Source organism: Centruroides sculpturatus, unplaced genomic scaffold (assembly GCF_000671375.1).
Source record: "Centruroides sculpturatus isolate CEXI.00-Female unplaced genomic scaffold, Cexi_2.0 scaffold416, whole genome shotgun sequence".
Taxonomy (NCBI): Eukaryota; Metazoa; Arthropoda; class Arachnida; order Scorpiones; family Buthidae; genus Centruroides; species Centruroides sculpturatus.
In genome coordinates, this window is record NW_019384756.1 from 348,568 (window position 1) to 363,141 (window position 14,574).

Genomic DNA, 14,574 nt, shown 5'->3' on the forward strand with positions numbered 1-14,574 from the left:
TTTATGAGTTAAGCACTAATGATCTACTTCATATTGCTGTTTTATAATACCTACCCTAATAAAATTTATGCTGCAAAACATATTTATATTTATTTATTGCACAGTAATTAGCATTCCATATTATCTTCTTTTGAGTAAATATACCAAACATAAATTAAATGACACCATTTATATTATATCATTAACAAAAAAGAATTTTACTTCTTTCATTGCCCAAATCATAAATTTTGCTCTTCTTTAGTTTGTTTTTGCTTAACTGAAATTGCTTAGGACACAAAATATTTACTAAAATAACATAACCTAGCATTGATCTTTAACAAAGAGCACTTCTTTGTATCCACCCAGGTGTTATGGAGCATTATCAACTCATAGCAAATACTTAAAAGATTTCTCCATGAAAAATGTGGATTTAATACTCCTACCAAAATTAAACCATGCTTTTGTGTATTAACAGTGCCATACTTTCTGTGATAAACCAAAAATGACACACTGATTGATTGACATTGTAGATGAATTAAAGAAAATAATAATAGTAAAATTTCAAACAGTTTATTTTATCTTTCTACATTTTCAAATGATATTACAGAAAAAAGTAAAATTCACAAAGAGGATAATCACAATTTATTATACATCAAGTAAATTATGTTAAGAATATACAGTTTTATTTTACAATTTTTATGTTTTATTTTAATTTCATTAATTTCACAACTCAAGTAAATAAAGATAATTCTGTAATGAGAAATGCTAAAAGAAATAATCTCTTATTCGTGAAAATAATAAATTTCTTCAACAAGATAAAATGTATTGTGCAAAATTTATTAACAATATTTAATTATTATTATTATTATTGTTATTTATACAATTATTATTTTTATTTTTAACTATAAAAACTTTTGAAATTTTTAAACAATTNGAATAAAGTATTCCAGAGGGAAACAGTGTGATTGGTTTCACAACAGTCTCTTTTTTGCAGAAATAGAATAAAAACACCAACTCCCTCAAAAAGATTACTTATAGTTTTGGTCATAAGTCAATATTATAAGGAGTAAGACTCGAATATAAATATCATATAAAATAAAATCAGTTTTTTTAAAATAACAATTGAATTGTTTTGAAAGGTTAGAGTGCCATGCTTCAATAATTTGAGATGATGCTGAGCACTTGACAGTGCAATTGCTGTGCTTTTGTGGTGCAATGATAAATGTTATTGTTATTTTTTGTTAACTGCACATTTTAAAATAATTAATCTGTTAGACATCTTGACTAGTGCTTCCTTTTTTGGTTTTGCCAATTTCACGCTTCTGCTTGTGAGTCTGTGACGAACTGGTGCGTGAAGTCCCAGAACTTTTACTTTGATTAGAGAGAGTGGAGAGTGTTGACATATTTTCCAACATAGTAAAGATGGCAGAAGGTGAAACGTCTAATCTAATTAAATCTACCAGTATTCTATAAAAAAATTAATATTCTTAAGTAACTGAAACTTAATATCTTAATTAAATTACTTTTTTACTATAAAAGAAGAATACCAAAGCTATAAATTAAAAAAGAGATGATACTGTGTATAGGATTTTATTCAAGTTAATTTTAACAAATTTATTGGACTGCAATTTGAAAAATTGTAGACCACTGTCATCCATTTGTCTGTCTTTTCTTAATCTTGAGAATGGAGTTAGACAGATGAAAGACGAGACCATATAAGGAAACCTTAATTAAGGACAGGAAACCCCGATTAACTATATACGAACTTCTGATGCAAACTGGAAGTCATGTTATTTAATTCAAAAATTTTTTCCTGAAAGATTTTAGATAGATGACTGGCATGACTCTATTGTTAAAGGAAAAGTATTATGTACAGAAGCAAGCCACTAATAATCTGAGGTGGAGAGCATGTATTTTAAATTAAATAAATTAAAAATGCAGCCCGGCATTGTGACAATGTCACAATAAATAATTGCTCATTAGGATTAGTTCATCCTAATAGTAGCTGAAATTGGACAATAAAGTAGCTCAAAAGCTTTCTGGAATTTAAAAATAGCTTTTACACCATTCATTATCACTAAGGGAGGAACAGTTTATCCTTGTCTTCAAGTTTGTATAATAACAATAAAGTTGTGCCAGTCATCTATCTAAAACCTTTCAGGGGAAAATTTTTAATTGAAATAACGTGACTTCTGGTTTGCTTTGGAAGTTTGTATGTAGTTTGGCTGTAAGATATTTTTCTAAATTATTTAAATATAGTATGTCTCTGGGTTAGAATGTTTGTTGCTTGTACATTAAGTGTTATATATTAGTGTTAGAGGCCCTGATATAACATTAAGTGTTATATCAGGGCCTCCTGCAACTAAAGTTTCCCCATCTTGTCTCATCTTTCATCTATCTAACTCCATTCTTGAGATTAAGGAAAGACAGATGGACAGACACATGACAGTGAGAATTTACAGGTCTACAATTTTTTCAAATTGCAACTCAATGAATTTACATACTATTTCAAACATTTTATGTACTATTGTTAAATTGTATGCATTATTATTTTTTATTGAAATTTCTGTTTCATTAATGTTTATTTTTATTTATTTATTTATTATTATTTAATATATTTTATTCATATATTTATTATTTTTAATGTTATTTTAAATTTCTTGTTCTTATTTTAATTTAAACATTGCAAAATTCAATTTTTAAATGTATTCTTTCATTCAAACTAACCAAAAACATTTTTAATTTTAATAAATATGTTGCTAGGGTTAAGAAGATGATTTTTATTTGTATTAACACTTTTCCTAATTTAATACCACCATTTTGGAAATACAAATTCAAAATGTCTAGGTTAAATGTACTAAAACATTAACATCAAACTAAATCAATGGTGCCCAAACTTTTTAATTGACAGGTTCCAGTTAGAAAAGACACAAATAATTTCTATATTCAATATATATCAAAGATAGGTCTATTTCTATATGATGTGTCAAATATATAGGTTAGATTAACGTATACCACAATCTGGATTTGGCCTATGGCCTGTAGTTTGGGCACTGCTGAACTAAATAATGATCAAGCTAATAACTTTTTGAAATTAAATCAGTAGCCTTTTTTAATCATTGAAAACAAGGATAAACTGTACAAAACTTGTACAATCAGATTATAAATCTAATATTACTAGACTCAACTGACTACGATCTTGTATTACTTGTACTGCTATTGTTTACAGTTAGCTTAAAACCATGAAGGATTGTGGATATGACATTCTAGTCAGTGCAGTGATTACTCTACATGGATTTATGGTCATATTTAATTACAAACTGGAAATGAAGATCAGACAAAGATCTTCACTGGTAATATATCTGCACATTAGGTGAAAGATATAGGCTTGAGCTCCATTATCAGTCAATCTTTTTTTCCAGAAATTTCTAGTCCATTTACTTTAATCTAAGTTTATTTCTAATTATTATATACTTATATTATATTATATACATAGTATATAATATATAATCTGTGTTAAAAAAAGATTGTTAAGGTTAAATTACTAAAAAAATGTCTATAAAAACTAAATGTAAAAAATATTGAAATTTAATAAGATACCTCATAGTGATTAGTTAATGATTAATCATTTACTAATCAATGTCAATCTGAATCAATTATACAATCTCAATTAATCATTCATTGTTAATTGGCTAACTTGACAATCAAAAGGAATATATATAAAAAAGGAATATATACATGACTTTTTTGTAGATTCCTTTTTATACACTTAAGAAAGGCAAGGATTAAAAAGGCCTATGCCTAAAATGCATTTGTTACTTGAATAAAGTATTCCAGAGGGAAACAGTGTGATTGGTTTCACAACAGTCTCTTTTTTGCAGAAATAGAATAAAAACACCAACTCCCTCAAAAAGATTACTTATATTTATTTTCAATTTAATTTTAAAACTATCAAATAATAATTTCATTATGAATTTATTAATTTCATAATAATTTCAAATTGCAAATTGTAGGAACTGCTAGGACTACTACTATATAAAAAATAGGAACTGCTGAACACTACTGCAGAGACTATAACACCAGTACAAGATGAAACTGAGTATGGGAAATCAAAGCAAACATGTTTGATTGGAGGTATAATATTGCATTAATGCAACAGCAAGTACAGTACACACCTATATTAGGTATAACATTTTTGACATACCTTAACAGAAATAGTTTGTCAATAGTTTCTGATGCCCAACTTTCTTCAACCAATAAGATGCAAGCCAAACTCATAGCCAATCAGAGAAAATCAGCATTAATTGTAATTGCATACTGTATTGCAAGAGATGTTTCTCAACTACAGTTTATGCTATCAAAATATAGTTACTGAATTTTGAATTTAGCTTTTGAATTTGTAACTGACACTCAAGTCCATAATTTGAGATATAGAGGTTTTGGGAAAATACCCATGCCAATGGTAGAGGAAGTTAGACTGACAATTAAGAACCTGAAGAATAATAGGGCACCAGGGAGCAATATTGCAGCAGGGATGATTAAGTATGGGGGTGAACTGTTGATGCTGCTTGTTCACCAATTGACAGTGGAGGTATGGGAAAAGGAAGAGATGCCAGATCAGTAGAGGTTGGCTGTTGAGTGCCCAATTCATAAGCAGTGGGACAGAGCAATAAGTGAAAACTATCATGGTATATCTTAACTTAGTACTGTGTATAAGGTCTTAGCTAAGGTCATGGTGAGGAGGCTCACTTCACTAGTAGAAGAGAGACTGGGTGACTTACCTGTGTGGATTTAGGCAAGTTAGATCAATGATATATCACATCTTCACTATAAGGCAAATAATGGAAAAGAGTTTAATGTGGATGTTCACTAGCTGTGTGTGGATTTTCAGCAGGCTTACGATATTGTGAAAATGAGGTCCTTGTACCAGACTTTGATAGATATGGAGTTTCCATCTAAATTAATCAGATTGGTGAAATGACTCTCACAAGCATAAAATGTCATGTCAAAGTAGATGGAAACCTCACTAAAACAATTGAAATTAATCAAGGTTTGCAGCAGGGTGATGTGTTATCCACACTGCTGTCTAACATAGTTCTGGAGAGAGTGATGAGAGTGGTTGAGAGAAATTCACCAACTAGCAATATTTTCAACTGTGTCAGCCAAAATTTAGCTTATGCTGATGATGTTGGCATGCTGTCCCATAGCCTGGGAGAGTTGCAGGAAGGATTGGGTAGATTGGAAAGGGAGGCAGAGGAATTGGGGCTTCATGTGAACCATAGTGAAGCACAGTAAAACACAGTACTTGCTTTTGTCTAGGAAAGTTGCTGCGAGGGAAGACAAATACATCAAGTTAAATGGTGTCAACTATGTGACATGTGAGAACTTCAAGTACTTGGGAGTACTGGTAACTAGTGATAACAACTTAAAAGATATAAAAGCAAGGATTGCAACAGTAAATAGAGCTTACTGGCCCTGATTAGAATTCTTAAATCCAGTAGCCTGTGTAAAAGATTGAAGGTGGCTGTTTATTGCACAGTTATCAGACCAGTGGTGATGTACAGTTTGAAAATATGGACAATGATTGTGGCTATGGAGGAATTCTTGAGAAGATGGGAGAGGAAAATTCTAAGGAATATATTTGGGGCAGTGAGATTGTTGGGGCATGTTAAGCAAATGTCAGATGATAGATCTGCCAAGATCTATAGAGAAATCTGGGTGATAGGAGATGTAGAGGAAGACCATGGAAAGCAATGGCTGGATGATGTGGAGGATGATTTGAGGAAGACAAAGGTTGGTGATTGGAGGAAACATCAGAAGATCATGCGGAAGTGGAGAAGATTGTCAAGATTGGGCTGCGATTGTCAGAGAGGCCAAGACCCTACATGGGCTGTAATGCTGAAGAGTAGTAGTAGTAGTAGTAGTAGCAGCAGTAGTAGCTAAGATAGGAAATGTTTAGCTAGCAATTAAAGTGTAAATAACTAAGTAATTGGAACAGAACAATAAACAAATATTCTTTTGCTATCTCATAAATTAAAATAAGAAAAGAGTAAACGTTAAGAAAACAAAGAAAAATTTTATTTTGAAAAATAATTAAAAAAACAAAACATGGTGAAGTCAAACGTTAAGAAAACAAAGAAAAATTTTATTTTGAAAAATAATTAAAAAAACAAAACATGGTGAAGTCAACGATCATGAAACATGTAATACAATAAATATTTAAAAATACATCATAAGTAAATTACCAATTTAATTACAGTTTAGTTTCAAATATCTTCTAAAGACAAGGTATAAAATTTTATTACAAATAATATTGCTGAAAAGTAAAATTTTAAAGTAGCTTAACTGACTTTAATATGAAGATGAAATAATATTCTTATTTATATATTTTAATATATATAAAAAATATGTTTTTAAATATCTGTAAATTTATATACATATCTATTTTTTGTTAAATAATTTATATTATAATAGTAATTTAACACTATTATAATATAAATTTTTTAACAAAAAATTCATCTTTTAGGCTTTTGTAAGATTTTAAAATTATACATGCCTACTATATTTGTAAGTTTGAATCAATCTCTGATATTCAAAATTTTATTGTGTTTTGTTTAATTTGTAGGTGTTGAAAGATCTGGTAATACAATGATAGCCTCAAAAAACATTTAATCTTATAAAACTTGTTGACTCCTTTAATGTTTAGCATTTCATTATTTGTTAAAACTATTATTAAATGTAAAAAAATCCTTACTTGAACACTTGTGGATTCATTGTCAAGCCACTGGAACAGGCAAGTTCATAGAATTCCAATTCATTAGAATTTAAAATATTTTGTACCATTTGATGACTGTGAGTTTTTGACGATGATGAATGATTTGCTCCAGTCATTCTGCTTCAAAATTATTCAATCATATCTTTTCTGAAAGATTTAATAAATATTTATATAACAATTAAATTAGTACTTATAAATAATTTTTCCAAATTTCCTTACACACAACATTTTCAGACTTCAAATCATGTATTCAACAGATATACAATTTATTTCTTTTGTATATTCAAAGTTCTTCAAATACATATATTGAAATGTATCTAACATTTAACGTTTTATGAATTCTCTCAATTCATACTAATGTCTTCCAATTCATATTCAATTAAATGGAACATTTCAATAATTTGAATTTCAGCCTTTGTTTAATAATCTAAATTTAAAAATAAATCTCAATTTAAAGTTCTAAATTAATTTTTTTTCTTTTTTTTTCTAAATATCAAACTTCTAGATTCCCATATCTATAAATTTTAATTTCTTATATAATTTCTTACCATGTAAAATATACTAATTATCTCTTAGTCTTTAATAACTCTTTTCATTCATTCTTTCCATACATCAGTAACATCAATATCTTTTGTATTAATTAATCATTTCTTTTCATAATCTCATTTCATATACAATTGAACCTGTTTATATTGAATCTCGAATGAATGAGAAAACATTCAAGATAGACAAGTTTTGAGATGTAGAGGTTCCTCATAGTAAACAATAATAGGTTTAAGATTAAAACTGAAGACAAAATCTGTCTTCAATTTTAATTTTAAACTTAAACCATCCAGTTATAAAAATTGAAAAGAGTAACAGGTTTGATTGGTGGTATAATATTGCATTAATGCAACAGCAAGTACAGTGCACACCTATATTAGGTATAACATTTAGACATACCTTAACAGAAATAGTTTGTCAATAGTTTCTGATGCCCAACTTTCTTCAACCAATAAGATGCAAGCCAAACTCATAACCAATCAGAGAAAAGCAGCATTAATTGTATTTACATACTGTATTGCAAGAGATGTTTCTCAACTACAGTTTATGCTATCAAAATATAGTTACTGAACTTTTGTATTTGTAACTGACACTTCAGTCCATAATTTGAGGTGTAGAAGTTTTGGGAAAATTATTTGAGATTAATATGGAAAATAATTGAATTTAGGATGAAAATATTGGGGAAAAAATAAATTTTGAGATAGAGGTTTTTGAGATAACTAAGTTTAAAATAGACAGGTTCAACTGGCTGATATCATCAAAACCCACTATTGGCTGCCAAATGAATAAAACCATTGTTTGTGTTGATTTAAGCTTAACCAACAGGCTGGTCATGCAGAGTTATCTGGGTTTTCTTGATAAGTCAATACCTAAATAAGGGCCGGTTTCCTATAGAAAGTCTTCCTGGGAAGCACTTCCTTGACAGATCGTCCACACATTGCCATATCTTATCAAATCATATACATCAAATTTTCTACTGGTTATAAAAGATACGGTGTATTTTTTAAACAGAATTTTAACATCTATTTGAGCCATCTTTAATTAAAGGATTTTTATAAATATCTTATTTTATGCATTATAATATTGCAACATATTTGAAATATGTCATAAAAAAGATAAAAAGATATGTCATAAAAAAGATGTCATAAAAAAATATAACAGTTTCAAATACTGTACATCTGTTGTCTCTTAACTAAAACCTTCCTATCTTCTCAAAGAGAATATTTCTACTCAAATTATTTGAAACAAAAATTTTTTCAAGTCATTTAGTAGCTTAATTAAATATCCCAATATGTTCCTTTCTCACATTCTATTTTGGAACTCTTAAATTATAAAAAATGCTAAATAATTTGTTAATCAAGATGTTTTTTTTCCTCATTGAATAATTTGATTTAATAAAATGATTGATGTAGCTTGGCTCCTCTAGCCCCTTTTGACCAGCCATCTCTGGTATGAACTGGTACCCTTTTATTCTAACTTCTAACAGTCTGGAGGCAAAGCTGTTATATGATATCAAATGCTCCACTAAGGATGGACATCTCTAGTGGAGGCAAGTTATATGTCCATCATATTATTGTTGTTATCTTTATCATTGCATAATACTATGGCAGTCAGAATGTTTAATGTTTTTTATTTATTGGATGTTTTATGCTCCTGAAAATGAGCCATAAAAGCATAAAGACACTTAAAAGCATAAAGACACTTGAAATGGAGTCACTAAATACTTAAATGTATTTAGTGACTCCATTTCAATAAAGCATAGTTTTCTAACATTGTCAGTTTTGATTGAAGTTCTGGAGATATCTAGCCACAGCCTTCAGAATGGAATTATTAATATATACAGTATATCATTTGAATTGAGGTTGATTTTTTTTATAGATAAATAATAAACTAATTCTCTTTATTTTTAACTAAAATATCTAAAAAAAAAAAAAAATACAAATATTTAGTAGAAACTGTGTTTTTATTGTAATTCCTACTTCATCTTTATTTGTTATTGATTAATTTCTGTAACTAAATGAACACAATGCTTGATGCTCATAAATGATTTTGGTAATCTAACATTTAAAAATATAACTTAGGACAGCGGCAGCCTTATCCATTGCGAGGCTCTGGGCGGCAGATCTTTGCGAGGCCCTGGGCAGCAGATCTTTGCGAGGCCCTTGTCCTTTGTGCAAAGTATGTGAATTGAAATAGTAGGCACTTATTAATATTAATATATACTGTATTATAAATTAAATTTATTTTATTGTTATAACTAATAGCCAAGGATAAAATAAAAAGTTTTAAATATCAACTTTTTTCTACTTGGTTGTTGCGCGAGGCCCCAGGCCATTGCCCTGCTCGCCACCCCCTAAGGCCGCCACTGACTTAGGATATTTAAGTTACAGTTCTAATTCTTTTAGAGACTGGAGATTATAATATAAAATAGAAATCACCACAGAGGAACCTTAAATTACTTCCAGTAAGCATTTCTTTATAACTAACATTTTAAGATACCGATATTCCTTTTTCATATTCCATTTTGAACTCTCTGACCTGATGAAGATCTCATATGCAGATTGAAAACATAAGTCAAGTTGTGCCAACTAATTTATAATCTAAATTATTGTCACAAAAATAAAAATAATTTTCAACAAAAACATATATTTACTTTGTTTAATAAAAATAATTTCTCAGTGAATATTAAGGTGTTGGTTAAGTTTGTATTTATTACTTCTGCTGAGTACGAGAGTGGTTCATATATTTACCATTGCATTCTATTGTATTTGGAGCTGATCCTCAGATAAATAGCACAGGCATATTTATCTGTTATAGGACTTTGTCATATTGTGATAGAATTGAAGTGAAACTGGAAGAAAAGAAGCAATCCATGCACCTGTTAGGCACAGAAGCTACAATCCTTGTACAAAACCTGAAGGATGCACACAGGTGAACTTTGCACTTGCCACAACAAGAGGCTAGGATTGTGTCTCCCATGCCTGCAGGACATGAGAGAGACAATCCTTGCACTGACCAAGTACAGGTACATCGAGAAGACGATTCAAGAAAACATCAATAAATGGCAATTGTTTTGTTATTGTGAAAACACAACAAAGAAATCACCATCGATTTTGTTCATTTTTCATATTTATTTTCTGTTGGGAATGTAATACTGTTTTATTTTTGACCTTGAAATGTCGAGAAATGCAAAAACATTCAGTTTTTTTCCCTGTGTATGTGTGTGTGGGATGGCACAATTTTGTTTACCCTCTTTGAAGCTTAATAACTCCCGTGCTTTTGAAAATTTCTGAAATTTTGCAGGAAGATTTGTGTATAAGAAAGATTCATGCTATTAAATTTTGGTGGTTTAAGGTCAACGGGATGGGTAGATACAGGGTGGTCGTGTGTCATATCTCATGTATGGTTGAACTTAATGACAATTTCACTCATTATTACCATTTACAATTTTTTATAAAACCCATCCCTACTCTTAAAATTAAGCTTTCTGCCATTTTATAATAATTAAAAATGTAGTTTTTTAAAATGAAATATCGTAACTGATAGCGCCACCAGAATTTTAAATGTTGCCAAGAAAGTTAAGTGATTTGTTGCGAGATTTTTTACATTTAAATTGACCCATATTACAATTCTGGATTCCTCATCTCAATTAATGGAAAATGGCAATGTTTAATCAAAATCTATCAAACGGATTTTGATAACAAACACAATTCTGTAAGCTTCATAGAAGCTTTGCTAATGCTCTGCTTCAATTAGATAATGTTTTAAAGATTAGATAAGTTGGCATACTGATGGAATATGCATGAATTTACATTGAATTGGGTCCAGCTCAGTCAGGTCCTATTTCCAGTGTACTCTTAATTACTTATTTTATGTATATAAGTGTACACATTGCTTTGTTTTACAATTTTCTGCACTTTTTTTTTACTGATTCAGCAGTAATTTATAATTAATACATTTACTTTTTTCCCATCTTATTTTGTGACTTATAAATATATATTAAATTAATAGTTTATGTTCTGTTTTTACTCATTTCATTACAGAATTCTTATTTATCACATATGTTTCAATTTTAAATACCTTTTAAAAATTTTTGTTGGTTTTAGTGACTTTTCATTTTACTAAATTATCAATGCCAACATATTTTGAATTTGTCATCATGGTCTTTGTAACTTTGCTGATTAATACTATAGATCTATATAAACAAATAAATAAATCATGCAAAAATATTATTGTTATGTTAAAATTTTGATTTTTTNAGTTCAGTGGGGACGCACGTTCTAACCTAACCTAACCTAACGTATTCTAATAAAATATTCGAGATCTATATAAACAAATAAATAAATCATGCAAAAATATTATTGTTATGTTAAAATTTTGATTTTTTTTTATTATTAATCTAAATAACTTTTTTAACTTGACCCCACATTTTTTGGGTTTTTGATAATGAATGGTTCAACTATAGCACTGCCCTCTCATCCATTCCCTCACTTGAATAATGAGTGGCAATGGCTAACACTTAAGCACACAAATTTTAATATAAACAAACATTTTCAACCACATTTAGGGTCTTTCATCAAATAAGCGAACCATTCTGTAAGTCAAATAAGTTCCAAAATTATATGAAAACTAGTTAAAATACAAGAGCACGCCTGTATATAGATCACTAAACAGAGAACTAAATGATTTAGATAGTGACCAGACATTCTGTTTTCACATCTCTTTACTTCACAACTGGATGCATAGTTAGACACTGGACATCTTTAACATCACTCTCTATTGACAGGCTGTTCAGTGCACTGTTGGGAAATTTTAACTGTAAATATATGTATTTTAAAAAGGATGTGCATTAGTTAGCACCTCTTTACTAAATGTCTTAAAGAAAAAGCCAACGGAAGAGGGACATATGCCAGGTATGCATATTGGAGTGAAAGATATTCCCGAATAAAGAGTGATGTTAAAGATGTCCAGTGTCTACTATGCACCAAGTTGTGAAGTAAAGGAGAATTAAAAGAAGACACAGTTTTGGAATAAATCAACTGTTTTCATATATTTTGTTCCTCTTTTCTCAGAGTAAATAATCAAGATGTCTCAATGTCCCACCATGCAATTTTGACTGAAAACTAGAGTTATTATAAAACATATAGCTATTCAATAATACAAACAGTGGCAGAACTATAATGGCACAAAATGGATTGGCAGAACCACGACCCAGAGCCAACGAGGAACCAAACGTGTCACACAAATGGCCTATAAACTCGGGTGGTTCTTTTCTCAATTGAGGGCTAAAGGAGAATAGACTCGCATTAGAATTTCAAACCATGGCCAGAAATAAACTTTTTTGCCTCTAATACAAAGTAAATATTTTGCAAGGAAGTGAGAAACCATGGTTTTCAATACAGTAGTACAAAGTTTATTACAGTATGCATTTGCACAATAGGTAACAGTTGGAATATGTAAAATAAAAACAATCAGTATGCCATGTCAGGTGAAAGCAAAATTGCTGAATAATTTCGTAAGATTATTTGACATTTTCGTACCCACAGCGGTGTCTGACGAGTGCCCCAGTTCAGAGAGCTAAAAATAAAGTTATCCTTTAAACTGTTGATCAACTTGAAATTTCACAGAAAGGAGAAATAATTGGAGAAATGGCTTCAAATACTACTAAAAGTTATTTTAGTACATTTATGAATATACTGTACTTACAATACATAGACCAAAACACCAAAAAGTATATAAACGAATTGAATGTTCATATTCAAATATAGTGACTCTATATCATATTTATATTGTTACCTCTTTACTTCGAACCAATCAACGTAGTCTATAGTTTTTACATTTGAAACACGAAAATTATTTTAAATATTTATATTTCTAATTTCCGGTTCCGACAGTTATGTATTTCCCGTTATTAACGGTAGAGGACGTAGCAACGATATTTCTTGAATTCAGGTTGCCATTACTTTTTAATTAATTTTAATAAATATTAATATCAAATATTAATTAATTTTAATATTATTAATAATTTTTAAGATTAATAGCTTATTATTAACACTTTTTAAAGTTCAATTTAAATACATATATATATTTTTTTTTTCCCAGGTGGCGTTAAGTAAACTTTCGTTTGGCGACTAAAGTTTTAAAGTGCTTATGTTTATAAATATGGAAAATATGACAGTTGATCACATTTACTATTTTTGGTGGTAATGTTTAATATGAACAGATTTTTAAAATTAATTTATCAAATGGAAAATTAAGTTCTGCAGTTTAGGAAAAATCAAAGAATGGTTAAAAATGTATTTATGTATTTGGAGAAATGATTCAATGAATATTATTTTTGTATTAATTTCCAGTAAGTTTATTATTATTATTGATTTTTATATTTAAACAGAAATAATGATTTTAGATTTATATTTTAAATGCCAATCACATAACTGTAGTTAGAAAGTTGAATTATGTGATTGGCATTAGTTAAGGTTAAGTTATATATGATATGAATGTATAACACAAAGCTGTATATTGCTGTCCTTGATTGAGTCTCTTCACAGAAATACTATATTAATTTTTATTTTTATAATTCAAATAGTAAATTCACTTTCATCATATATTTGTTATTTTTAAAGATAGGTTATGTAATGTTATTTAATTGTTGAAATTGAGCTGCAACATTTTGCTTGTTAGGGAGAAAATCCACAAATATGGCTTATGTTTGTCATCACTTTTAAACATATTGTGTCTTTTTTTGCTGGTCATTTTTTATGATGTGTCTTACATGTTCATAAAAACTTTCAGATGCAAGCAGTGGCATTATTAGGGGATTCAGACTGCACTGCACAAAGTGATACTAAAATGACGGTTAATGTTCAGGGTCGTAGACCATCATGGCGGCTCTTCCTGTTTTAGCCTCGAAACCGGACCGCTTTGGAGATGACATGTCACGTGACAACGCGAGCGAACAGCGGCGGCTGCTGCGCCGCGATAAACGGGGAAAACCGACGCGCGGGTTAACGTCCATATACGTAGACTCATGGCGGCTCATCTCTGATTCCGCAAAAAGAAAAGGAAACAGTGGGGACGCACGTTCTAACCTAACCTAACCTATTCTAATAATTTAATTGGTAATAATTGTGGTAATTTATTAGAATAGGTTAGGTTAGGTTAGAACGTGCGTCCCCACTGTTTCCTTTCTTGTCTTTGCTGGAATCGGCGATCAGCCGCCATGACAGTCTACGTATCTCGACTTGTACCAAGAAAGCAAACAGTGGGGACGCACGTTC

The 14,574-nt window shown here is 29.8% G+C and overlaps 2 protein-coding genes across 3 annotated transcripts in view; one reads left to right on the top strand and one right to left on the bottom strand.

Moving 5' to 3' along the window:
• Positions 1–1,023: 1,023 nt before the first annotated feature.
• LOC111628717 (mitotic-spindle organizing protein 2-like) lies at positions 1,024–13,232 on the bottom strand. Of its 2 annotated transcripts, none has more exons than XM_023372553.1 (3): positions 13,094–13,232; positions 6,734–6,901; positions 1,024–1,446 (listed from the first exon to the last, which is right to left on the bottom strand). In XM_023372553.1, exons 2-3 carry the CDS (start codon positions 6,868–6,870, stop codon positions 1,251–1,253), a joined length of 333 nt encoding a protein of 110 aa, XP_023228321.1. In that variant the 5' UTR covers positions 6,871–6,901; positions 13,094–13,232; the 3' UTR covers positions 1,024–1,250. The 2 variants fall into 2 exon arrangements, with proteins under 2 accessions (XP_023228321.1, XP_023228322.1); XM_023372554.1 differs by lacking the exon at positions 13,094–13,232 and adding an exon at positions 6,974–7,122.
• Positions 13,201–14,574, top strand: part of LOC111628715 (leucine-zipper-like transcriptional regulator 1) — a 75,620-nt gene continuing 74,246 nt past the window's right edge. The window contains exons 1-2 of the mRNA XM_023372551.1: positions 13,201–13,249; positions 13,400–13,649. The gene's annotated coding sequence lies outside the window, so the exon portion shown is untranslated. The remainder of the gene's footprint in view (positions 13,250–13,399; positions 13,650–14,574) is intronic.